Below are 26,335 nucleotides of genomic sequence, written 5' to 3'. Positions count from 1 at the left end.
TGATTTAACCATTTCACAAGCTTTCAGCGAAATAGCGACAGATATTTTTCTTTGAGAAATGTGGCGCTCTTTTTGCACCAGTTGTGCCCTACATGTACATCTCCGCGAAACCACAAAGTAGGAGGTTGTCTGTACGTAGAAACTATTCTAGGTACTTACTCCAGGTGCTGCCCAGTAAATGGTTTGTGAAACGACTACATTCCGATAGGACAACATTACTATACATTCTTATCGTCTACGGTGATGGTCTTCGAGCAAGAAAAAGAAGCACATGACAAAATCCTACAGTACAGTTTTTTCCCCGGCCCTTTAAACCACATTTTCAAGTAATATGAAGATAATAACATATCGGTTCGTACAGCATGCTCACTTGAGGAATGTTTTTTGTTTTTTTATTAACTTTGAGTTGCATCATTAGAGTGAAAGATTCTTTCCATTTGATGAACTAAAAAGCTTTGATATTGGCCATTACAAAGGCTTGTTCCACTCTTAAGTCCCCAGATATGTACATGATTGTACACGGTTGTCCTGCTTGCAACAAAACAAAAAAAAAAAAAAAAAAGGTGTACATGCTATTAAGACATGTATGAATATCTAAAAGTCATTTGTTGATCTTCACTGCAGATGGACTCAGTTTGCCTGGACGGCCAGGGTTTCAGAGCCCAAGAGGCTCAGCATGGTCGTTACCAGCTCGGGCAGATCATACTCTTGCTTCCAGCCCCAATCCTTGCGAGCATTGCCATCATCGAAGTTCATTGGCCAGCTGTCCGCTAGAAAAACACAGAGGCAGAGGTTAGACAAAACAGACTGAAAGAAAGACACTGCTAGAAGTGCAAGGGGGTCTCCTACTACACGACCGGCGCTTCTAATTATACCTGAACCCAATGCTACAAATTAAATTAGGTTTGAAGATCATGCTTCTGCAGAACATTATAAGTACAGATGTAACAGGCTTCATTGTTCTCTGATGGGACAATCTGATATTATATCCTGCATGGACACTGAATCCTAAGGAAACTCTGCGATATTCAGAGTTTTACTAGGACAGGGGTTTCCAACCTTTTTTGGATACGGAACCTTATGTGAAATTCTGAGGAACCCAAACCCTCTCCAACATCAAATACATTGTACATTCTTCTATATTTGGTACAATTTTAAAAATGACCTGAACATTTAGGGATGCCTGGGGAACCCAAGTGTTCCTAGGAACCATGGTTGAAAAAAACACTGTACTAGGATATGTTATGTTATCTGGGGAGCAATATCACATGCTACATCTGTAGGTGTAATTTATACGACTGCACAAATTAAAGGGGTCGTATTTACTAATAAGGGTTACTCCAGAAGACGTCTTCCACACTGGAAGACACCTTACAGTCCTATGCACGAGACTGGACTATAAAAAAGGGGCCACATTTATGAAGCAGTATTACTCCATAAAGCACATTCTGGGACGGAAGACGCCATACACGGCATTCACTTAAAGGGGGCCAAAAGGGCCACTTGCTAAGCTATGCTGGAAGGTTCAGTATATATGGCCGGTGGCATCAACCATGCATGTAGCAGAACAATTAAATTGCTAGTCCAAAATATTACAAACTAGAATAGCATACAGTAGGGCCCCGCTAATACGGCAATTTTCAATAATGTTTGATCCGCGTCATAGCGGGGATGTCATGCTGAGCACTAGGCAACCTTCACCAGCGGTAGCACCACAAATATCTTCCGCCAGGAAACATTCAGGTCTAGTTACAGTATACCCCGGAGCTCCAGCTTCCGCAAACGGAACCCCAAAACCAACTTCCAGTGAGTGTTAGCGCATAAAGGCTTTCACAGCGAGCCGCGAGTCTGGGACTCAAAAGGCTGCGTTCCGAGTTTCAGCGGGGGTCTGGAACCTAACCCGCCGTATGATTGGGGCCCCACTTTATTTAAAAAAGGTTTTCTAGGAGAACTCCAGGTCAATGTTATAATGATCATGGCTGATCTAGGACAGGCATGGACCGGTCGTTCTACGCTTTTACACATAGCAAATGTTTTTCTATTACTTTGTGCTTTTTTTTTTAAATCTGTGCTTTTTTTTTTAAATCTCAGTACAACCATGTTTGAAAGAAACTTCAGATGGTCTTGAAATTTTTAAAAATGTAAAAAAGATAAACTGCAGGTTAGTCCAATTAAAAAAAAAACAAAAAAAAACAAAGTACTGTATATGTGTAACCTGCAGAGAAACAAGTAGATATTTCCCATACTCACCGATAGTCTGCCTGACACCATCCACGTTGTAAACAACCTCAAATTCAGACATGTGCTTCTTAAGTTCCTGTGCCAACTCCTCGGGTGAGAAGCTCATTGCATTGATGTTGTAAGTCCTCATAGTAAGTTCCTTAGCAGGGGCCTCCAAGACCTCCACTGTGGCCCTCACACAATCATCAATGTACATCATTGGCAGACGTGTGTCTGGTCTCAAGTTGCACTCAAATTTCCCAGTCTTGATAGCATCATGGAAGATCTGGACCGCATAATCTAGGTGGAAAGAATATGGAGACGTCAAAATCAGCGAGAGAAAAAATAAACGGACCACCGATTTGCATTGAAGTCAATAAGATAGTTATGCTGAAAAGAAGAGACTGCAAACAGTCAGTGAGTTGACGTGTCTGAGAAAAGAGGGGTAAGAGGTAGAGTCTGAGAAAAAGTGCTTCAGCCACAAGGATAAAATCACTCATCAACTTTCAATGTTGGGTAGAGTGGCCGCTTCTCCCATGGAAGAGTCTGCCACTGCTGCTAAAGGGAGAGTCGTGTCTTTTTAGGCATTACAACCCTATATTGGGCCTTTAAACCAAGCTTCAAGTTCCCCCCGCAAGGGCCCTTGATATACCAGTGCAAATTGGAGCTTTCCCTTTTAATATTTAGTTTGGATGAGGGCAACGTAATTAGTGGAATGTCTTGGAGAGAACCAGATAACATTAGAATTATAGCAGCAATCCCCATATTTTACATGAACTGGGGCATAGCCCCCAGAGCAAACCTGCAGTCCCCCGACTCCCAGAGACAACATCCCAAGTACTGAAATATTTTAGGATGTTTGTGCTAGTTTCTGACACAAGAAAATCCAAATACGGCTACAGGGTCACCACGTGCAAGCCAGGAATTTATCTCCTGACAACGTGCGGTTTTCTGTTGGCGACATTTGATCTCCCCTGGGATAGTATTCTTGCCCAAGGAGAACACTACAAATACCGCAGGAATATGGGCACCCAGAGGTCAGTGGGCTGTAGTTTAGGTAATAAGAAGTCTGCTACTTTGAGGGACTTTAAGAAAATAGGAATTGATTCTTTTACATAAGCAGCAAATGAATAAATCTTGACTGGTAGGCTTAAACTTGATTGTACCATGCCACGGCTGCCCCTACCTGGCAAGATGGCCACCCAGTCTAAAGTTTTAACTGGCCACCCTCAGGGCTGTAAAATGGCTAACAGCCCGGGTAATAGTTAATCCAATTTAGAGATCTGCGTTTCACTGTGTATTCTGTAATTTATGGGCTGTTTGGGGTTTCCCCAACCAAATCTGGGTGACCCATCGTATGCTTGGACCAGTAATAATGCCTACGTGGCCAGCATACAATGAGTCAGGGGGCTAGCCTTTGTGTGGGGCCAGGTGCAGTGCTTGTGGACAATGGTGAGGTGGGGAAGGGGGCGAGCCCACTGACGGGTAGTGTCCACACTCCAACTGTGAGGCATTTTTCTCTCCCTGGTACCGAGGCGTCTACCCCATGCAGGAGGTATGTAGCTGAAATCAGGAAACAGCGCTTGGGACCTAGACCCAATGGCTCGGTTCCTACTGATCAGTTGCAATTTCCCACGTTCCCAAGTCCCGCCCCTCGGGGTTGACATTCGGCACCACTTCCAACCACAGCCCTGATTGGCCTAATCCAGACGCACCCCTGGCTTCTTATTGGTTGGTTGGCACCTGGTTCTCTGTGTTTCCCAATGCAGGCTGGGAAACGATAGAAGCCGACGCGAGTTCCACAGTTATTCATGGTTAGTTTCGGTGTCTATAGTCCAACAGTAGCATGAACTGTGGAACCAGGCGTTCATCCCCTGGTTACTGGGATAGTATGGAATGGAAGGATCAATGTGGCAACCATGGTAAGCTAGCTTCGGCTCCATCCCGCACCTAGTGAGCTAGGAGTTCCCCGTAAGCCACCGTTCTAGCGAGTTCTTGTCGTGATTCTGTATTGTATTGCTCCCTGTTGGAACCGGCCCAAATAACCTCAGGTTTGCTTTATGCTTACGTGCTGCCTGGTTTTTTTTCGATTCCGAGAAGTCTAGTCAAACCCCCCCTATTGTGACATCAATAATAAAGAAAATAAAATAAAATTTCAAGACATTTTACCTGTAGTTCCTCCTCCCGGTTGGGAATCAGCAGAAATGATACCAGGGTACCGAAGACATCGGAAGTCCAGCCCATATCTGTAGTGATAATACTGCAGAAACACCAAACAAAAACAGCAACAAAAAAAAAAAGATGTTTTAGTCACAGTATACCTTAGGGAGAATGAACTGAAATAACCTGTATAAAACAAGTGTTCATCTGAAGAAATCACTTTGTGTATTTACTTTTAGGATCGCTTATCTTTTTGGCTGACCCGAGAACTTGAGTCAACAGCTGTAAGCTAACATTAGGCGTCTGCTACGTGCAGAATCAGCATTAAGATACGACTCAGTTAGAAATATAAATAACACATTCTCTTGTGATAAGCAGACTGTGTTGGCAGCTCAAAAAGTTGCTTTCCAAATTGAAAAAAGTCTTAGTTTATGATATAAATATAGACAGATATATACACACACACACACACACACACACACACACACACACAAAAAAAGTTTGTGAACCCCAATGATAATTACAGAAATTCTATAGTTCTTCCATAACCTTCTTGAATTAAAACCAGTCTTTTCTTAAATAGCCAATAGGGTTTATATTAAGCAATTCCATGTCTTTTGAAACAAAATGATGTATGAATTAGACAATGAGTAATTAAGAGTCAGGGTACGTGCAAAAGTAAGTGAAACCCTGGTTTTATCAGCTAAATAAAAGGGGATATGTGGAATAAGGTGTTTAAATAATTAGGTAGATCGTTGGGGGCGAGTTTGGGCCCCACCCCAATTAAAGATGATAAACTTTGTAAGTTTGGTCTTCACCATACAGGTGTGGTCTTCACCATACAGGTGTGGTCTTCACCATACAGGTGTGGAAACCAGTCATAGCACGATCAAAAGGAAACTATGAACCTCAGAAAAGCAGTTATTGATGCGCAGTATAAATAAAGGGTTACAAAATAATTTAAGGATTTGGGGTTCCACCAATCCATGGTCAGACAAATGGAGAAAGTTGAAGACCAGTCACTCTACCCAGGAGCAGTAGTCTTACCGAAACTGAAGCTAAAGTAGGTCATGCAGCAAGACAATGATCCTAAACATACAAGCAGATCTACAAAAGAATGGCTGCAGAAGAAGAAATTCTACATTTTAGAATGGCCTAGTCAAAGTCCGGACCTAAACCCAATCGAAATTCAGGACCTGAAGCGAGCTGTCCATACAAGGAAGCCCTTAAATGTCACCGAGTTGAAGCAGTTCTGTAAGGAGGAATGGGCCAAAATTCCTCAAAACCGATGTGAGAGACTGACCAGCAGTTACAGGAAACGCTTACACTGGTGGCCGCTTTTATTCTTCTTCTGTGGCCTTTTCCCCGCGATTTTTAAAATCGCGGGCAAATCACGGTATGATGCGGCCTGTTCCTCGGCCGTTTTGTGCGCCTGCTGGCATTGCCATTGTTTAGCACTAAGCGCTTTGTCTAGCGCTATTAGCGCTATCAGCTGTTCCCGGGCCGCGCGGAGAAGGCCCGTGACCATCGGAAAACATGCCCGAAAATTTTCGGGTATGTTGTAGGATAAACGTGGTCGCAGCAGTAGTTGAAGTCATTGCTGCTCAAGGGGACGCCACCAGGTACTGAATCTAAAGGGTCACACACGGATACTGAATCATGTGTTTGATCAGGTTATCTATTATTAGGACTTGGATTAAGATCTAACAACATTTTAGGTTTGTACTATGTGAAAATCCTAAGGGATAAAAAAATAAATAAAAAAAATATATATCTATATCATAGATATTTAATATCATGTAAAATATATTAACCCAACAAGGGTTGATATAACCTCATTCAAGGAGAAAAAAAAATTGTTTTTAAAATGGGGCCATTAAAAAACAAAAAAATTTTTAAAAAAACACCGTAAAATTTACAGAGTTAATTTTTTTTTTAATTTACATTTTTTTTATCCAAGTGGTGGAGTCAGTGTTACAAAGTAAAAATTATAGATTTTCTTACAGTGGTTTGGTAGAAATGATCCTTTCATTGGCTACTCCATTGCTGCTTACATTGTTCTATAGTGTATTGTTCTATAGTGTATTGTATAGAATTGAAAAACGAATGTTTTTCTCACTTGAACTCCGGCTTTAGAAACCAGAAACTAGCACCTACATCAACTAGATCAGGGATGTGAAACATGCAGCCCCCCCCAGGACCCATCTGTCCAGCCCGCAATTAACTGTACTGGGGCGTGAGGGGAGGGCGCGGGTGTGGGGGGAGGGGAGAGCGCGGGTGTGGGGGGAGGGGAGAGCGCGGGTGTGGGGGGAGGGGAGAGCGCGGGTGTGGGGGAGGGGAGAGCGCGGGTGTGGGGGAGGGGAGAGCGCGGGTGTGGGGGAGGGGAGAGCGCGGGTGTGGGGGAGGGGAGAGCGCGGGTGTGGGGGAGGGGAGAGCGCGGGTGTGGGGGAGGGGAGAGCGCGGGTGTGGGGGAGGGGAGAGCGCGGGTGTGGGGGAGGGGAGAGCGCGGGAGTGGGGGAGGGGAGAGCGCGGGAGTGGGGGAGGGGAGAGCGCGGGAGTGGGGGAGGGGAGAGCGCGGGAGTGGGGGAGGGGAGAGCGCGGGAGTGGGGGAGGGGAGAGCGCGGGAGTGGGGGAGGGGAGAGCGCGGGTGTGGGGGAGGGGAGAGCGCGGGTGTGGGGGAGGGGAGAGCGCGGGTGTGGGGAGGGGAGAGCGCGGGAGTGGGGGAGGGGAGAGCGCGGGAGTGGGGGAGGGGAGAGCGCGGGAGTGGGGGAGGGGAGAGCGCGGGTGTGGGGGAGGGGAGAGCGCGGGTGTGGGGGAGGGGAGAGCGCGGGTGTGGGGGAGGGGAGAGCGCGGGTGTGGGGGAGGGGAGAGCGCGGGTGTGGGGGAGGGGAGAGCGCGGGTGTGGGGGAGGGGAGAGCGCGGGTGTGGGGGAGGGGAGAGCGCGGGTGTGGGGGAGGGGAGAGCGCGGGTGTGGGGGAGGGGAGAGCGCGGGTGTGGGGGAGGGGAGAGCGCGGGTGTGGGGGAGGGGAGAGCGCGGGTGTGGGGGAGGGGAGAGCGCGGGTGTGGGGGAGGGGAGAGCGCGGGTGTGGGGGAGGGGAGAGCGCGGGTGTGGGGGAGGGGAGAGCGCGGGTGTGGGGGAGGGCCTGTGCTGCCTCAGTCATGCTGCTACCACACTGACTGCAGGAGGAACTGCTGCGAGGCTTGCCGGGCCAATAGGAATGCCCGGTTACGCTTTCTGTGGGGTCCTGCTGCAGTCAGATGCGGGAGCAGCATGGAAGAGGCAGCACAGGCTTCTCCTCCCCAGCACAGGCCCCTCCCCTAGCTCTCCTCATGGTGATGGGGAGAGTGATGGATGGGGAGAGTGATGGATGGGGAGAGTGATGGATGGGGAGAGTGATGGATGGGGAGAGTGATGGATGGGGAGAGTGATGGATGGGGAGAGTGATGGATGGGGAGAGTGATGGATGGGGAGAGTGATGGATGGGGAGAGTGATGGATGGGGAGAGTGATGGATGGGGAGAGTGATGGATGGGGAGAGTGATGGATGGGGAGAGTGATGGATGGGGAGAGTGATGGATGGGGAGAGTGATGGATGGGGAGAGTGATGGATGGGGAGAGTGATGGATGGGGAGAGTGATGGATGGGGAGAGTGATGGATGGGGAGAGTGATGGATGGGGAGAGTGATGGATGGGGAGAGTGATTTTAATAGTGTGTGTGGGGGGAGGGGGGGTTAATATTCAGCGTGTGTGTGGTTAATATTCTGTGTGTGAGATGTGAGGGGTTAATATTCAATGTGCGCGCGAGGGGAAGGGGGATTAATATTAAATTTGTGTAAGGGGGGGGATATTAAGTCTGTGTAAGGATATTAAGAGTGTGTGAGGGGGGTAGAAATGGGGAGAAGTGAGAAAGACAGGGGGGGGGGGGGGAGAGCGAGATTGAGCTTAAGGCTGACATCTAGCATACAGCTGCACTGCTGTGTTTTATATGCGTATTTAGAATGTATGGTACATACAGTAGGGCCTGAATCTAATCAGAACTCTTCATATGAAAGGAGGAGTTCAACATCCCTGAACGAGGTGACCTGGGCCTCTCAGGTGGGGTATCCGCTTACATTTTAGTGACGGGTGGTCATTACCAGTTACCACTGTATACGGCCATCTAGACAAAGCGTGATAACCTCTGCAATACATTCGTACCTCTCCCATGAGCTCTGCATGGACTTTGGAAACTCCATAGATGGTCCTTGGCCTCTGTATACACAAATCAGGGGTGGGGTTTCTGGGAGAGGTAGGACCAAAAGCCCCTATCGTGCTGGGGACGAACAGGCGCAAGCCGTGCTCGGCGGCAATATCCAGGATATTGTGCAGTCCTGAAGGAAATAAAAAAAAAATGTAGCTCAATGCAAAAATAAATAAAAATCAGCATCTTGCTTGCAAGAAAAAGTAGGCCAACGTGGGTTGCAGTTGGGTCATCTTACCAGTAATATTGACGGCTCTTGCCAAAGGAACATTCGCCTCCCCCACCGCGCTGAGCAAAGCGCTGTAATGGATCAGCCAAGTTATCCGATTGTTCACCACTATTTCACGGAGATTCTTGTAGTCCAAAATATCGGAATAAATGAATGGTCCTGCAGAAACAGAAGACCACAACAATGTAACAATTCAGGTCATCTCGTGAAGATACGGAGGACTTAACATTCCAAGTCAAACGGCCTCATTGCTGAAACGAGTAGGAAGTTTGATGTGCAGCTATACGAGGGGAGGGAGGCTGAAATGGACCACCAATGTAGGACCTTCCCTCATTTTATTTGGCTATTCTTTCAACGGGGCCACTTTGTTTCCTGTAGAGGATTTATTTTACTTGGCGGTTATTTCGTCCCGCATCAAACTGGTTTCTCATTAATCCTTCAGCGCTGCAAGGGTACAACAGCCTCCAAATGGAGTGGTGTGGAAAAACAGTGTGAAATAAACGTCTTGACCAAACGGTACTTCGCTGTTGTATTCGGGATAGTCACATTCGCAAGGACCCTGGTATTTGCAAAGCTACATCCCAGTGTTCGTTTATCTCTACATCTGTGATTGTAGAAGTACTTCAGATGTAGTAGGAGATAAATATAGGTCCACAGAGGAACCCTTGAAAGGGGGGCAAGGGGAAGCAACTCCATTCCTCAAGGGCCAACCAACTAGTCAAGTTTTAAGGATATCCCAGCTTCAGCACAGGTGACTCAATGAGTCAAAGACTGAGCCTCTGATTGAGCCACCTGTGCTGAAGCTGGGATATCCTAATAACTAATAACCTGACCTGTTGGGGGGAGGGGGGTCTTGAGGACATGAGTTGAGCAACCCTGGCCTAAACAGCACTGCGAGGAATAACCTGAATACACCACAAATGTACTGTACTTTCAATACTTTTTGCATCGAAATGTAGATCCATGCAATAAATGGGTTTAAAAACAGCATGAACTTGTAAGGAAACCGACATGGCCATTATATATGTAAATACGTCCGTATCCTATGTAATTAAGGACTGTGAACAAGAACATTCCAGACCAACACTTGGTTCATGAGCCATGTTGGAATCTCTTGGTTTCCAAGTTCGACACTGTATGCTGGGAGGGTAAGGATGCCTCACACCAGGTCACACCTTTCATAGGACCTCCCTGTGATCCACTGCCATGCACAGCACCGTGCAAACTGGAAACTCTACACAGAGGGACGTAGGAAGGGTAATAACCGATTCTCCTTACCACTATAGAAGACACTGTCTGGTGGTTTCCGGATGTCAGATAGGATGACATTGTTCTTTCCATAGCGTTTCCTGGGAGAAGAAAAAACATCTTTGTTGGCATTTGCTAGGACAAGCCGTTCCTGATCCCCTGGAGCAGCCAACTCCCGTCCCCAAGTGCCATCAACAGTCAGGTTTTCAGGATATCCCTGCTTCTGCACAGGTGGCTCGATCAGCGGCTCAGTCGTGCTGAAGCAGGGATATCCTTAAAAACCTTCACCTCTTGGTGACCCTCGAGGACTGGGGGTTGCTCATTCCTACCCTGGAGACTAATTATGCCATAAAAGCCACCGGCAAAAGCAGAGAGAGAAAGCCAGGCTTTGAGGGATTTTAGAAGATTGCCAAGCACAGAACAAGTCTGACAAAGGGAAGTAGGAGCACATTTTGTTGTCAGGGACGCGCTGTACTATTCAGTTTAAGTCTTTGTAAATTGCAAGAAGGACACACATGGCCAGGAAGGTTCATGCCAACTCAGAGCTGGTGGAGTTTTTGGATAGGGAAGTAAAAAATGGGGCTCGCATTAGGACAATGGTCATTCCTCATATTGCAATATGAGCATCATGTGCCCGGCTGCCCGACACTTCCTATTAACTCCTATTAGAGCAAAGTGCCCTAATGCATTAATGAAAAGATTACAGAATGACATCTGTATCAATTTTATCTCCACAGCTGCGTAAAATTCTACAAGAAATGATCCACCAACTTTACAATGCAGTTTAAGGGGGAAAAAAAAGTTTATATATTTTTTTCCTCCTTGTGATGTGAGGAAACGTGTTAAATTCATTTGAAGACCTGTGCTAATCTTGTCACAAATGAGGTTAGATGACCCATATTATCATTTTACAAGTAGACAGTGGGTGAAGTGCTATTGGAAAAGGAGTGAAGGGGTTAAGTATAAAGAAATTGGGCAATTCTTAGCCTTTTCTGCAATATTGATGACATTTCTATATGGAAACGTAGAGAGTTTTGATATAAAATAATTATTTGCATTTGCAAATAGAAAGGCAAATGGTATCCAGTAAATCTTGATTAGTGCGTGTGCCTAGAAGCACACAGTAATTACAGTTTGTAATACATAGCTCCTGCTAGTCATACCTCAACAGTTTCGCAAGTCCAACTCCAAGCTGACCCAATCCTCCTATAGTAAAAAACAGATATATATTTAAAATGCTGGACATGAATCACAGAAACACACACACGACTGATGTGTTTGTACAATTCATTTGACGTCAATAACTTTTTAATTTTATTTGTGAAGTCAGAACTTGTTCTTTCACACCACACTGTACATGAATGCAGTCGTTACAATATAACAATGTGTATAAACAAGATGCAAGTACATACACTGTACATTTGTGTGGACCCGCAGTTATTTTACTCTACACTAGGAAAAACACTGATGCATTTTTGTTGAATTAAAGTAGCAGTTCAAGCAATATCCTATGTGACTGCGTAATGCTAAAGACCCCAACAGTAGGATAAATGAATTAATGAATGACCAGATACTTGTAGGGGGGACCCCCAAACATAAACTTGATAGAAGACAGGTACTTGGTTGCAGCCCCGGATGGTAAGCTCACTAATAAGTGACACTGTTGTTAACAATAACACCAGGAATATTGAGCATAATAACACCCTATAACGTACCAATTGTCTAAATAAAGTCCTGAACAGGAAAACATGTAGCAAGCGATTGACTCACTGAGTGCTGCACAGTCCATGCGATACAAAGGCGAGGGGTCCCCAGGTGTGCCTCCGTCCGAAGGTGAGGGGTCCCCAGGTGTGCTTCCATCCAAGGGGTAGGCTAGTAGAGAAGGAGAAAAACTGGAGGAACACTACTGTAGGTATCAAAAAAGTAGAAAGGAGAGTGCGTATCCCATAAAAAGATTATTTATTGGTCATGGAAAAACAGGGCACTGGAGAGCCCTACCAACGCAGCACGCTTCACAGAGCGCTTTCTCAAGGTATGAGAAGGTACCTTGAGAAAGCGCTCTGTGAAGCGTGCAGCGTTGGTAGGGCTCTCCAGTGCCCTGTTTTTCCATGACCAATAAATAATCTTTTTATGGGATACGCACCCTCCTTTCTACTTTTTTGATACCTACAGTAGTGCTCGTCCAGGTTTTCTCCTTCTCTACAAGCAATATCCTAACCTGTTTTTTTATAAATCAGTTCTGTACTATGAGAAAATACTTGTAGCATTTAAAAAAAATCAATGTTTCTAATGTAGGAAGCATTTCCAAAGTGACAGCCCCCTTCCCCTTCTGATTGGCTCTGGCTCTTAAGCCAATGCCCTCTCTCTAGCAGTGCACCAATTATATCTAGTAACTGCCCAGTCAGTCATATTCCAGGACTACATTGCCCACAAAGCTGTGCAAGAACTGAATGAAATAACCCTGAGCAAGCGATTGATTACAGAACAATGGATCAATCTGCAGCTTAGCTAATCACTTGTCAGTGTGCAGATTGTATTGATGCACATATTGAATGGGGAAATAAAAAAAATATATATATATATTTTTTTTAAAACAGCAGCTTGAACTGCAGCTTTAAATAGTGGAGATTTTTGTGTTCTTGTGTTTCAGGGAAAATAGTGTTATTTATTGGTGTGTGGAGTGGTGAATGCAATATATCTCCTTTTTTGTAACAATTTGTTTGGAGATTGTTAACCAATATAATAGCCATCTCCTCTAAAATACTAGCTGACCATGTCAGTATATTAATACTCTTCATACAGTGGTAAAAAGGGGAACAGGAGAGAAAGCATCCTGAGGGAAAAAAAACCCTAACCTGCGACGAGCACGCGAGGATGATCCGTCTCGGAGAAGGACACGGAGTGAAAGCTGGCATCCGATGTTACTTGGCGAGGAGAGACGCCAATAAACCCACCAGGCATGACTGTGGTCTGGCACCCACAGATAGGGCATGGCAGCTCTGTGTTCGTTGTGACTGTGTAACCAGGCTCAAAGGTTAAGCCCGTTTGGTTACCTGTGATCCTTGTTTTGGGGTTGAAGAGCCCAACTGTATATGCACGCTGTGTAATTATGCAACAAAGATTTTGTTTGTGTTTTTACCTTTCCAGGGATGCCAGCAAGCAGGGATTGCTAGGGTTTGAGTTTCAAGGGGGGGTTGCGGAGAAAGGGTCAGAATGTAGTAGTTGGGGTCCAGAGTTGCTGGATACCCCAAAAATGTACCCGAGAATCATGCTAGATTCCCGGATACATATAGGCACATTGTCCCGCCAATATCTCCCCTTGAAAACGCTTGTGCGACTCACCGCTAGGGTTCCCTGTTTCAGCATAGCCCACAAAGGTAAATGGTGCAAAGGGATGCAAAGGGTCCCTGTAACTATGATGCGTCTCTAGGTTAAAGGGGATACCCAGTTACTGCCCAGGTCACCCAAAACCTATATAGGGGTTCATGGGTTCTCCAACCGTAGATAAGGTTGTGAGAAGATTTGTTTTAAAGTCCAGTCCTAAGTCTATTCTATAGCGTGTGGGAAATATAGGCTAATAGAAGTGCAGCTTTGTATTCTATTCCCCATACCCAGAGACTCAGGACATAAAAATACTGTTATTAACATTTGTTTAATAGTATGTATTGTTGTGCATGGTATTATGAGCTGGGCCTTTCAGAACCAATGTTCTGAGTGAGCCACTAGGCTACCAACTTGGTGCCAGCAAGTCTGCTCAGACATCGGACATGAAAGCCACAGAGGATGCCAGAGGTGTGAAGAACATTTGGGCAGGAGGGCTAGGCACAAGTACCCACGTCCTGGGATGAATGGAAGTCCTCCAGACTACCATTTGCCCCACCAGCCTTGGAGGAGCCTGACCCAGCGGGTGGCTTCTGGATAGCAAGTGGCTAAGGTGGCAAACTTGCGCATGTCCCTTGGCTGATTCAGAATCCCCGCTTGCCCAGCTTCAGAAGACTGGCATCGCTCTGATTGGCTGGTCAGAAAGTTCCCACGTGGTGATTGGCTGTAGTATTTTGTGAATGAACTCCAAAATACTATAAGAAACCTTGCAGCCAATCAGCCGAGAGATTCTCAAGCGCCAAAACAGCGGTGGGGTTTTTGAATGTGGAAATAGATGCCTCTGCACTTATAGGAGAGCATCGGCTTCAGAAAAAACAGCTTTTTGGGACCAAGTCCTCAAAAAAGGAACGTAGCAGTCGCAGCTGGGATTTCAAGACGATTTAAGTTCCTGGACATTTGGAGCCAAGTCCCGGTCAACGAAAAGCAGGTCCTCCGGAGAGAAGGGAGCGGTGGCGCCTGGAATCGCATGCCATTTTGCGTTCCAGGACATTTCGGGCGAAGTCTCTGTCAACTAAAGACCTAAAGTGCCATTTAGCCAGGAAAGTCTAGTTTTTACCCCAGTTCCCAAGTAAGTGTGTCTTTTCTTATGTAGTTTGTGTATCATTGTGTGTATGCCTTTTCCTGCGAATAAATGTACAATTTATTTCACTTGATCCGTTTTGTTCAATGAATGATCCTGGTAAAAAGGTGTAAATACCTGGTCGCTCGTGACAGAGAGAAAGCATCATGAGGCCAAAAAATAAATAAAAAAAACTAACCTGTGATGAGCACGCGAGGATGATCCGTCTCGGAGAAGGATACGGAGTGAAAGCTGGCATCCGATGTTACTTGGCGAGGAGAGACGCCAATAAACCTGACAGGCAAGACTGTGGTCTGGCACCCACAGATAGGGCTTTGCAGCACCTGCTTGGCAGCTCTCGTCAGCGCTCGTACAACAGGCATCTTTAGACTGGAAGACTGAAAGAAGGGGAGAACAGTATGAATAGCCCATACAGAACACATGAGTAAAGCCAGTCAAACAATGAAGAGAACTGAAAACACACCCAGAGAGATTTGAACAGAAACGGGGCTAGTCACTTAACTAGTAGTATTATAAGCCACTTATTTTATGGCCTGATAAGGGTGTCTACAGCCCCCTCTATAATTCACAAAGAGGACATGTGCAAATGTTGTATCCAAGGAAAATCCTGTAAAGAACAATGTTTTGGTCCTAACTAAACCAGAACAGGCTGGAATGTTCATTGTTGTGGTTAGATTTTTCAGCTCTTGTCTTGAGATTTACACTTATTCTACAAGGCTGAAGCTGCAATAAAAGTCCCAGGCAGAATAATGCAATGATTAATACACCAGGGCTGATATTAACCCTGCATGTTCAGATTAATACAATAGTTTGATCTACCGGGTCTCATATCCAGAAAAGAACATATGTTAAAACACCAAAAGGTTATATACTTTGGGAACCATGTGGTTGCAAACAGGTAATACAACGTTACTAAGTATGTATTTCAGACTAAACAAGAAACAATTGACGTTGTTGTGTCTGTAGGGTTCAGATTGGCTTCAGATCATTTGCAAAACGGATTAGGGTGACTGATTTTAATGCTAGGAGGCAAATGACATATTGGGTAATAACAATAATTAGGATCCACCTTTCTCCATTCATACTGCTGTTCCTATACAATTAGCATTACTCACGGCTTTAATTTAAAAAAAAATTATTTTTGTTATACGCAAAGACTTGTACGAAATTAAAAATACATTCATTGTGACTATTTATCCTAGTGGTCTCATTAATTTAGCAGCTGTGCAAGGTAAATCAGTCATGGGCCAGGCAATCCCTGCTGACCTCAGGTGGCTTGCATTGCAAAGGCAGAGATAGGGCAGGAGTGGCCAACTCCAGTCCTCAAGGGCCACCAGCAGGTCAGGTTGTCAGGATATCGCTGCTTCAGCACAGGTGGCTCAGTCGTTGACTAAGCCGATAATTGAGCAACCTGTGCTGAAGCAGGGATATCCTGAAAACCGGACCTGCTGGTGGCCCTTGGGGACTGGATTTGGCCACTCCTGAGATAGGGCATTCTACGGATGCTCATGTAATCCTAGACCCAAGAAGTGACGGCTGTGCCAGTTTTATTGCCCAGCACCACCCTGCATAATTACAGTAGAAAGACCCAGATCACAGAAATGGGGTAGCTAAGCACTCAAGTGTATATGCCAATCGACTTGTAGGGGGGGGGGGGGGGGGAGCATTGTATTTGTCTTGAGGATAAACTCTGATAATGTAGCTTCATGTCCTTATTGTATCCTTGATGTTGCAGACCTTTTATTTCCTTGTCTTCGTATATATTAAATATTTAAAAAAAAAAAAAAAAATATTCTGTTAATTTCTGCATTTGTTAAAATTCCTGTTTAACTTCTATACGGCGAAAAGAAAATGTTTGCACTTTATTTCATTTGACCATTGGATTACAAGACCACTACCCCCTGGATGATCCCCCATGCCTATCAAATACCCATACTCCTCGGTCCAGGTTATATTCATAATAATCAACTGCATGCATGTTATTTTCCCAGTAGCATTTTATTTATTCTCCTCTAATTTCCAAGGTTCAGAGGTTTACCGTTGGGGTCTTCCAAGAAAAGGAAAACCCTCACCTCATATTCAGTGTTATTGAATACAGAAAATCGTTGTTTAAAAAACAAAACAAAAACAAAACCACCATTTATCCGCAATTTCCAGACAGCTTTCTTTTCATGTTGAAAAATACCGTATAGGAATCCCTGCATAGATTTGTTTAGGGCAAATAGAAATTCTTAATGTTTCAGTACATGCTTTTACTTTATTTATTTTTTTAATTTCTTTTTGCTGTGTGAAGCTCGTGCGAGTTAGTATTGCTACAGCTCCCCCAACGACTACATGAAATCCCATCACGCACATACCCGTAGCACGCTATTCTCTGTGCAACGCGCTCACATCATATCCGATTGATCTGCGTTGCCTGATCGTTAGAAAAGCAACATGAGCTAAAAAGCCAAATCATTATTTTACTAGAAAGCAGATGAAAATGTAGCAATAAAAAATAAATTTAAAAAAAAAGTGGTATATAAATCATACAGATTGAAACTAAAAAAAAAATCCTTACTAGGAATGATGAGTCACACTTGTATACAAGAGCAGCTATAAGAAAGTGTTGACAAAAAAAATAAAATAAACAATGGGGAGTCCCTATAACATGCAAATGTAATATATCCTGATAACTACAAAGGAAAGACCATCTCCTTATCGCTCTTTATATCTTAAAGCACTGGAAATGCAATCATGGTCGGGGTAGTAACCTCAATCCCTGATAGATCTTCATATAATGGTCACTGGAAAATGCAGTGTTAATCTGAAAGGGAGGAACAGAGGCTTTCAGAAGGTACTTAACCGCTGACCAAGCTATAAAATCAAACATTAGATTTTTTTTTTCCCCCTTGTCTTCCTTTCCTTAAATTCATTCCAAAATTCAACCTTGCGTGCGAGCACCATCCTGCACTCCCAACACCTTCATAAAGTGCAGAAACATGCAACATAGCCGTATAATCCCAATCCCCAAGAACGGGAGATCAGCGAGAAGGAAAAGGAATTGATGGCTCGCCCACTGGCTCAGTGCCTCTTACCTCGCTTGCTGCCTGTATGTTTTAGCAAAATTAACCGTGTGTGCTTGGCTTTTATAGGACACTGCCCCCAAAGTCTGCCAATCGCACTGTGCGAGCAGTGTGGGAGTTGTCCCACACGAGGGCTAAAGGGTGGTGAGAAATCAGGCAGTAACGTCACCGCTCCACAAGCCTGGGTTCCTGGCATAGCTTCCCAGGCGTCTCTGCACTGTGGGGCAGCTGACGGGGACATGTTGCTTGCGACATTCTGTTTGCTCCCGCCTCACAAATTAGCAACGTGTTGCTGCAGCAGCTGAAGGCTGCAAGGAGAATCAGGGAATAGCTCAAATCCTATTAATCCCCATCTGTGCCAGAGCGGTGAGCAATACCTAGTGCAAGGTGACGTACCTGCCATTTTCCACGCCAAATCCAAATGAACCCTTTGGTGGTATGAGGGGGAACAAGATACCACAAATGTATATCTCATTTACAAAGCAGAGCGTGCAGTTTTAATGATAACATTTATTTAGATATAGAAGGGGGGGAGGGCTCCCCCATTCTGTTCTTGCAGCCTAGATAGGTACCAAACATGTAAAAATGGGGTTCAAGAAGTGTTGCCCCTTTAGTTAAACAACAAGCAGTAGACTTGTGCCTTGGACACTGGTTCCGAAAGTGCTAACCGCGGTTTCAAGACCAGGAGGTTGTTTTTTCTTCCATGTAATCGCTTTCACGCAAGAAAAATGAACAAACGCCACCTGGGACAGGGATTAAATGTACCAGTTTATTTCTCCCAACATGCGTCAGCAGCGTCGCACTCTACTTGTATCCTGCACAGAACTCCCACAGAGCGGCTGAGCTAGGATGCAATACCTAACCGAGGGAATTAAATTATATTTATGCCGACAAGCAGGATTAACAAGTAACTACAGGAGCATTACCAGAAATTGATCAGGACAAACCACACCCCATGTGTTCGTATAGGACATAACATGTGTACACTTTGTGCATTCAGTGCTGTCAAACAGGAAACAAACATGGATTTTAGCCAAGTGTAGGTGTATTTTAGGACAATTTTCACATGTCCCCATACAATCCCATCCGTAGCTACTGAAGTACAATCTCTGCCTCAAATGTCTAATCTCCGATACACAATATGCGTGGGCCTTTTAAAAAAGGCATGCTTACATTACATGTAACTAAATCATGTGAGGTTACATCTACTGCGCTGCTTCACCTGAATGGTGCTATAGCATCTTATGATTTAGCAGCGCTTAGAAGAATGGGCCTTAATCTTTACCCTCCTGCCAATATTATCCATAAAACTAATGAATTATGCAACATTAACCACTGTTTGGAGATTACCTCACACGTCAAAACTCAGTTTTCCCAATCTAGACACTGGTGACTCGAACCTATAAACTGCTTCATATGTTAAGAAACATCACCAGAGTATTCTGGAAATACAGCAATAGATACCAAAACATACCTATGTATGCAATGTTACTATTTAATGCCCCATTTCAAAGACTAAAAAGAGCTCACACCCCTGTCAAGAAAAAAAAAAATAGAAAAATTGGAGTCTTTCAAATGTTTCATATCACATCTATGAACCAAATCCAAAGGACTATTGCATTGTTCCATTGCTTTTTCATGCTCTGAAAAATGTTTGTACTGTGGAATAGAAGAAAAATAGCCTGCCAGACACCGGTTTGCAAGTTATAAAACAAGCAGCAGGATTGAGGCTCGGTGGAAAGGAAAGACACAGACCTGGGAACAAGAGACAGAGAGGCAAGCAAGATAAGCAGCAAAGAACGGCAACATCTCGCACACACTGTGTGGGGAACGGAGCATTGTAACCATGGTCCCGATGAAAATCCACAAGGCAGGAAAGCAACAAATGACCATACCGTGAAATAAGTAGAAGTTAGTGATAGTGCAGAGTAAATGAGTGCAGAGTAAATGAGTACCTCAGTATTCGGCAATACCTTTTTTTATTTAGACTAACAATTGATATAAGATAAGCTTTCTAGAGTTATCCTCTCTTCCTCGGGTCAAGCAATTCTGAAGAATAAGAAACAACCAGCTAATAAACCAGGCTTCATCTAGAGCGATGATAAAAGGGGTTAAGTGTCGGGAATTTGCTCCTCCTTTTACAGACTTTGCAGGCATAGAAATTGTAGTGACAACTGCGTTCCAGTGCTAGATCATAATGAAATTGGCAAAATGGAATATGGCTGGTGAGAAATAACCGTCTCTGTGGGGCCAAATAATCATTGAGGTTGGGGTAAAGGATGAGGCCCCTGTGACTCCTCAAAGGGATGGTCCCCCTCCAACAGAATAAAAAATACCCACATACCGCCTTGTTCCAAAGTCCTGTGGGATGTGCAGCCACGTAGTGGTACTCAACTGTAGGAGAGAGAACTGGCGCACAATCCAATGAAGTGGGTCCCAGGGTGAAGGAAAATACTTTATTGATAAAATTCCATATAACAAACACAGGAGAGCACCCTCCTACGCGTTTCAGGTACGGTTGTACACTTTATCAAGGAGTATGGCAATAGCTCACAAACAGTTCTTTTTATACCCTACCTGTGTTTCTTATTTTCGCGCCACAACCGGCGGCCAGCAGGCGCTTCAAAGGAGCGTCATCATCCCCATAATGCCTCCCTCATCTCAGGAATGGAGCCGACAACGCAGACGGGCAGAGAACCTCCCCGTTCCGCCCCTCTGTGGAGCATCAGACCCCGCATCACAAATGTGAGCGTCCGTGACGCAACAGGAGCAGACCCCCTCCACAAATCTCCTCCCGCATGAGCGAGAGGGGCAGACAGAAGTAATCTACCCTCGACGCGCCTATCTCCACAGATGGCGCAACGGATGGTATTGGAACTAAACAAACCCGTCTACGGCAATCATCCAAACACGAGAGGGGACGGCACATAAGAGACTTATGTTCCGCCACAGTTTCGGCGAAAATAAAGATGTGACTAACAAATAAACATAGTGCATTACAGTATAGACAGAAATTTTTTTAAATAAAAAACACACAATTTATTATATCATTAATTAAAAACTAACTTAATAGTAAAAATAAAAATATAAAAACAATGAGATGAACTTATTGATCCTCCTAAGAGAGAAGACAGACGACGTTGAGGAGAGGGAAAGGGGGGGGGGGGGCAGGCAAACTGAGACATTGCCAGTTTAGAACTAATAGTTTTACAAATAGCACTGATCACATATTCATTTACACACAATGGGGGCAACATCAGGGGATTATAGCTTGCCACTAGCATTAAATGGGCGATTCACTACATGACAATAGTGGTCATTAATGGCCACTCAGTTGAATGAATGTAAAATGATTGCTACACTACCATCACCCTTTGTCATGGACTTCACTTTATCCTGATTTATGCAAGTGCAAAGATTGCCCTACCTAATGCATGTGTTCAACAGAACCTCATATGGCATAGGAGCCAAGGAAAGGGCGTTGGACTAAATGTTTACCACATCGTCACTGCAGAAATGCTCTACAACCCAATGGAGAGAGAGGGAAATAAAAAAATAAAAAAGAAAGAAAGAAGCAATATGACCTATACCGAGAACCTGCCACTAACAATTTATTCCAAAAATCAAACCTGCTTATTTCACCAACTTCTAAGAAGAATGAGTCATGCAGACAGATCCGTGTAATCAGTCACGTAATACACCTTGTTAACAGCCTAAATTGAACTTAAAGACTAATCGGTGCTTAGCGGTGAGGCTGCGTTCATACGGCCTTCGCCCGCGTGGAGGTGTGCACGTCCGTGACGTCACCCGCGTGATGCGGGTGCGGTTTTTGGACACGCTAGATGCGCCGTCGGGGGCTTGTCTGTGACGTCATGAAGCTGGTTCACCCTCATTGGGCAGTTCACATGAGCGGTTCACCCGTCACGCCGTGAAACCAGTTTCAACCGATTCAACGCACGCCCCCTGTGATCGCGCAGCGCGCAAACTCCTCCGCGCGGTCTTCGGCAGCATGGACTATGCCCAAGGCCAGGTCCCTGCTCCGGGGGACATAGCCGCCCTTCAATGGGGCCGCAACGGAACACAAGGACATGCCCACGGCAATTCAGCCAATGAGGGCGAACCTGCCGGGTGACGTCATGTTCGCGCCCCCCTGCAGACCTGTGAACTCGGCTGCACGCGCCGCCAGCCTGGCAGGCAGCGCAACTGTAGCCTAAGGGCTCGTTCAGGGAGGCAGCTGAGGACTCGGAGGGGGGGCGTGCGGGAGGCAGTGCTGGGAGTTTGCTGGCGACATGTGATTATCCCCCAGCTGACTTTTCAGCGTTGGGGAGGGGGCGGGGCTACAGGCTGCAGGGTTAAAGTATCCAAGCTGCAGCCATGAAATCAATCTGAAGAATGATTTCATTGGCTGCCTTGGTCCCTGTGATGCGGCTTCAGCTCCAAGAAACGAAATTTTCGTTTACTGAGCTGTCGTCAGCGGCAACGCCTGGCTTCGGAGGCAGGGTAGTAGCTACCTTGAAAACAAGTATTCAAATTGAATACTTTGTTTCTCACTGCAGCAAGCACGTCAGCACGCCCTCCCTCCGAAGCCAGCACCCTGAACGAGGCCTAAAGCTGCGGTCCCAGTCCTGTCTGTGACACGCGCGCCCGGCGGGGGGGAGGGGGGGCGGCGCGTGCACAGCGCTAACCGCTATCTGCGGGGAGAGAGGGAGCTTGCGACGGGAGGGGGCATGGTCGGGGATTTGCGGGGGCGTGCCCATTACATCACGCGGCTGGTTCGCCCTCATCGCAAGTTTTAAACTCAATTTCATCGAGTTTAAAAAATCATGCAGTACGGCGCGGTTGCACCTTCAGCGTGAAGGTGAGTACTGGGCCCTTCCCCATTGAGGGGCGGTGCTTACACGCACAGCGCATGCTGTGCGTTGTGGCAGTGATCGCAGCCTAAGGCACCTTACTGAACTTTTGTTTAAATGGGTCAGAAGAAAAAAAAAAAAAAAAGTACCATATGGCTTAGCAACAATTTAATACATCTGGACCTCTACATTCCAGACTAACAGAAATGTCAAGAAAACTCCATGCAGTCCTTGGACATCCCGTGTCTCATAGGATTTAGTTCCTTTCTAGGACTGGAGAAATAAAAACAATAACCTCTTCAATTCTGGAAAAGGGAGTACACATGACGAGAAATTAAGTGGGTAAGGATTGAGCTTCATTGTGTTGTGTGTCGTGTCCAACCACAGTTGTGCAATTCCTGAAGATAGAGATATACTCTGCTTCACTGAAGTCACACTATATGCGTCTCAAGCCAGGTTTATCAAGATCTGTTTTCAAGTGGACAAACATACATAGTAAAAAATATAAATATATTACATACATACATAAAGCACAAAATAAAAAACATTTAAAGTACTTCCATTTGTCACCTAAATTTACCCGGATTTGGACTGGTTCGTCCATCTCTGATCTGCACCCCCCCACATGTCCAGATTTTTAACAACCTGGCTACGGATTTGCCTTTTTGAGACTGATCCCCAGACCAACAGAACCGGACGATGCCCCTCGGGCAGCGAAAGAGTTAAACATATCAAAGTGAGGTACTGTGCGACTCCGTAACATATTATGGATGTATTGATCTACGTTCCAGTGCAGCAGCACCTTTGTCAAGATGTGACCTTGACTGCGAGGCAAAGGCGAGCCACGATCACGGGAAGCATCCGCAGCAGGGACCTCTTTATAATGAAACGGAATAGGAGCATCTCCCACGTCAAGGACTAAACGCATCACAGCCATGAGGTCACTTGGGTCTTTAGGGAGACCTTGAAGTGGGGAAATAAAAGCCAACCATTGCCCCCAAACTAAACATTTTATGGTCACACTGAATTAATCTTTGTTCTCAATCGCAGTAAAATTACTTCAAATACTCAAGCGAGTTATCCAATTTACAATGAGCCCTCCACAGGTTTCATTGTACATTTGATTACCATAATTATCCAGCTCATACATCAGTGTACTCTGCAGTATGGATTACCCCTACCAGAAGACTGCCCCCGCTTTTAATCATTTACAAATGCAGGACACCACAATGTACACACGCAAGAGTTTGACTTTTTTAAAGACAATGGGATAAAAAAAAATTATATATATGGCACCCCCTTGAGAAAGGTCCTATTCCAGGACCGAAACGTCGGATTGGGTGACTTATCTTTTCTATTCAGATGCCCAATACAGTTTTTCATGATTACTGAACCGAGTGCAGTCTTTCTTTACCGGACGAGAGAATGGTAATGAGATGTGTGTGTGTGTGTGTGTGTGTGTGTATGTGTGTATGTGTGTGTATGTGTGTATGTGTGTATGTGTGTGTGTGTGTGTGTGTGTGTATATATATATTTTTTTTTAATAATCAGTTACTCTACCACTACAGTACATTAAAGTCACCAATCCATACAAGTAATCCCAAAATGTTACTATTCAGTGCCTTGGGACTGCATCACTTCTGTTCTGACACACAGGAGTCACAACCACCCCATCGATCACCTTCACGTGGTTCATGTCCCCGGGGTGCTGCGTATCTCTAGATCATGGGATCAGAGGCTCAGTTTACATCATAAGGGAGATAGGAGTGCATTGCATTTAGGAGGAGGAGACTGAGCCAAGCCGCCAGCCGCCAGTAACCGGTACCAAGCTCTGAGCAACAATTCCTTGGGAACCAGACGAGGCTGCATCATACCTGCCAAGACCATTACCCAACCACACCAAGGGCAGATCTATTCACACAGTCACATCAACACTACCCAAATCAATCCCCTTCCCCTGAAATAGGCGGTCTCTGAAGAAGCCCCAGGACATGGCACAACCGTAACTATGTTATGGTTTCAGGGACATGGTTACACAATTAATAAACTGATGGAGAGAGGATGGAGAGAGGATAGAGATAGGCAAATGGGAAAAAAAGATGTCACTGCCCACGACTGCACGCTGCTTATTTATATGTATTTGCTGCACTGGGATTGAGCATTTATTAAATGGGGGAACAAACAATTTCAGCGAAAGTCAGTAAATGAATAGTTAATGCAACATTCCTCAGTGGTCAGCAGGGACACAGAAACCTCCTTGGTCTCTTTAGTGCCACAGGGTGAACATTTCAGTACCGACTTTCTAATGCCCAAATCCAGGCGCTATTATTGAATACCGGTTTCACTTTATTTCTACGCTGATGAAACAGTACATTTATAACAGATCAGGGTGCATGGAAGGAAAGCCCAGCCATGGTCATACAGGAGATATTATATACATTGCTGCCTAAAGTCAGGAGGAAAAAATTGGGGGGCATAGAAAATCAGTAACATACATGTAATAGAAACGACTACCATGTAAAGACGTATATACCCGGGCGGAGGAGGCAGGGCGCTGCAGGGCGCTGCAGCCCCCCCCCCCCCCCCTAGCCCCAGCGCCTATAGATATGGTCATGTTACTCTGCCTGTAAATGATGCAACATGCAGAGATAGTAACTAATAGCGCCCGGACCCTGCTCACTCGGGTGGGGGGCTGGTCACTTGCACGTATAATCCACGTGGACAAGCAAGATATTTTAACGCCCGGACTAGTCACCCAACCATGCTCTGCGCTGGCTGAACACAGCCATGAGACCGGTAACGCCAACGCCGGATCCAGCGCGGATAGTCAGACCCAGGCATAATTAGGCGCAATTGTAAGCGCTGCATTTGCCCTGGAATTGCTACTCACCGCTGCCACGTGGTGTAACCCCCTCGTGTATCCTCCCTGCACAGGCGGCTGCCAGGCGCTGAACCTTTCCCCCCTCTGCGTGGATCTGGCCGGGTAGTGACTGCTCCGGGTGTGCGGGGAACACCTTAATAATCCCCCCCTCCGAGACCACGATGTGATATATATTATAACCCGGCTTTCCAAGCACACCCCTCCCCAGCCCCGCGCGTGCGGCGCTCCGGATTGGCCGGGCGGGGAGGGGGAGGTGTCAGCTCCTTTATGACATAAATGTCTCCAGAACCACAGAACGCCGCGCTGCTAAAGTGTAACCCCGCCCCCTGGAATGCGTAACCACGCCCCCCAGCTAGGGAGGAGGCGCAGCTGATGCAGGAGCGCGGCTTCTCATGGGGGGCGCGTCGGGGGTGTGTCCGCCCTGTCCAATGGGGAGCGGGAGCCGCGCTGGTGTGACACATAGGGGAGTGGGCAGGATGCTGACACAGGCCGTCACACGCCTGGCAGCCCCACAGACCCTGCAACCCATGTCTCATTACACTGCTGCCTGCCCAGAGGTTGACTTGCTGGCTGACAAGTGCGGGCAGGGCAAACGCAGACGGTAACCCTGCAATGTCTTGCTGGCACCCTCCCTGTAAGGTGAAGTGGTTAATGGTGTCCCTCTGTGGACACATTCACCAATACACAGGAATACATACAACGTGCATGCAACATGTCTAAGGCTCCGGCCAGGGTGGCGCTGAGCGGGCGAGTGCGCTCACGCTGGCCGCGATGAAACACATTGAGGCAATGTGTGTGGCCAGCATTAGCAAGCGCGGCGTTTAGCTGCTTGCCAAGCAAGCAAATTTGAATTTGCCGCTCGCAAGCGCATCACGTGAGCGGTTGGCCCAATGAGGGCGATCCAGCTCCGTGACATCGTGGCCGCGCCCCCAGACGAGCGTGCAGCTAGCCGGCAACTAATCGCCCGCCGAGCAGGGCGC

The 26,335-nt window shown here is 45.9% G+C and overlaps 1 protein-coding gene across 2 annotated transcripts; it reads right to left on the bottom strand.

Moving 5' to 3' along the window:
* Positions 1-366: 366 nt before the first annotated feature.
* Positions 367-25,498, bottom strand: LOC142493937 (L-threonine 3-dehydrogenase, mitochondrial-like). Of its 2 annotated transcripts, none has more exons than XM_075598702.1 (9): positions 25,365-25,498; positions 14,738-14,936; positions 11,261-11,303; positions 10,128-10,198; positions 8,859-9,008; positions 8,578-8,750; positions 4,390-4,480; positions 2,251-2,520; positions 367-770 (listed from the first exon to the last, which is right to left on the bottom strand). In XM_075598702.1, the coding sequence occupies exons 2-9, from the start codon at positions 14,919-14,921 to the stop codon at positions 631-633; spliced, it is 1,122 nt and encodes a 373-aa protein (XP_075454817.1). In that variant the 5' UTR covers positions 14,922-14,936; positions 25,365-25,498; the 3' UTR covers positions 367-630. The 2 variants fall into 2 exon arrangements, with proteins under 2 accessions (XP_075454817.1, XP_075454818.1); XM_075598703.1 differs by lacking the exon at positions 25,365-25,498 and adding an exon at positions 17,637-17,785.
* Positions 25,499-26,335: the final 837 nt, after the last annotated feature.

Source organism: Ascaphus truei, chromosome 4 (assembly GCF_040206685.1).
Source record: "Ascaphus truei isolate aAscTru1 chromosome 4, aAscTru1.hap1, whole genome shotgun sequence".
Taxonomy (NCBI): domain Eukaryota; kingdom Metazoa; phylum Chordata; class Amphibia; order Anura; family Ascaphidae; genus Ascaphus; species Ascaphus truei.
This window is presented reverse-complemented; position numbering and strand designations above follow the sequence as displayed.

What these genes read in the sequence shown, in the direction of transcription:
- LOC142493937 (XM_075598702.1), bottom strand. Translation starts at nt 14,921, where the DNA reads ATGCCTGTTGTACGAGCGCTGACGAGAGCTGCCAAGCAGGTGCTGCAA. An exon ending in AGACAGTGTCTTCTATAGTG is followed by an intron (nt 9,009 to 10,127) that starts GTAAGGAGAATC and finishes CTGTTTCTGCAG; the next exon opens with GACCATTCATTTATTCCGAT. An exon ending in ACCGGGAGGAGGAACTACAG is followed by an intron (nt 2,521 to 4,389) that starts GTAAAATGTCTT and finishes CTTTCCACCTAG; the next exon opens with ATTATGCGGTCCAGATCTTC.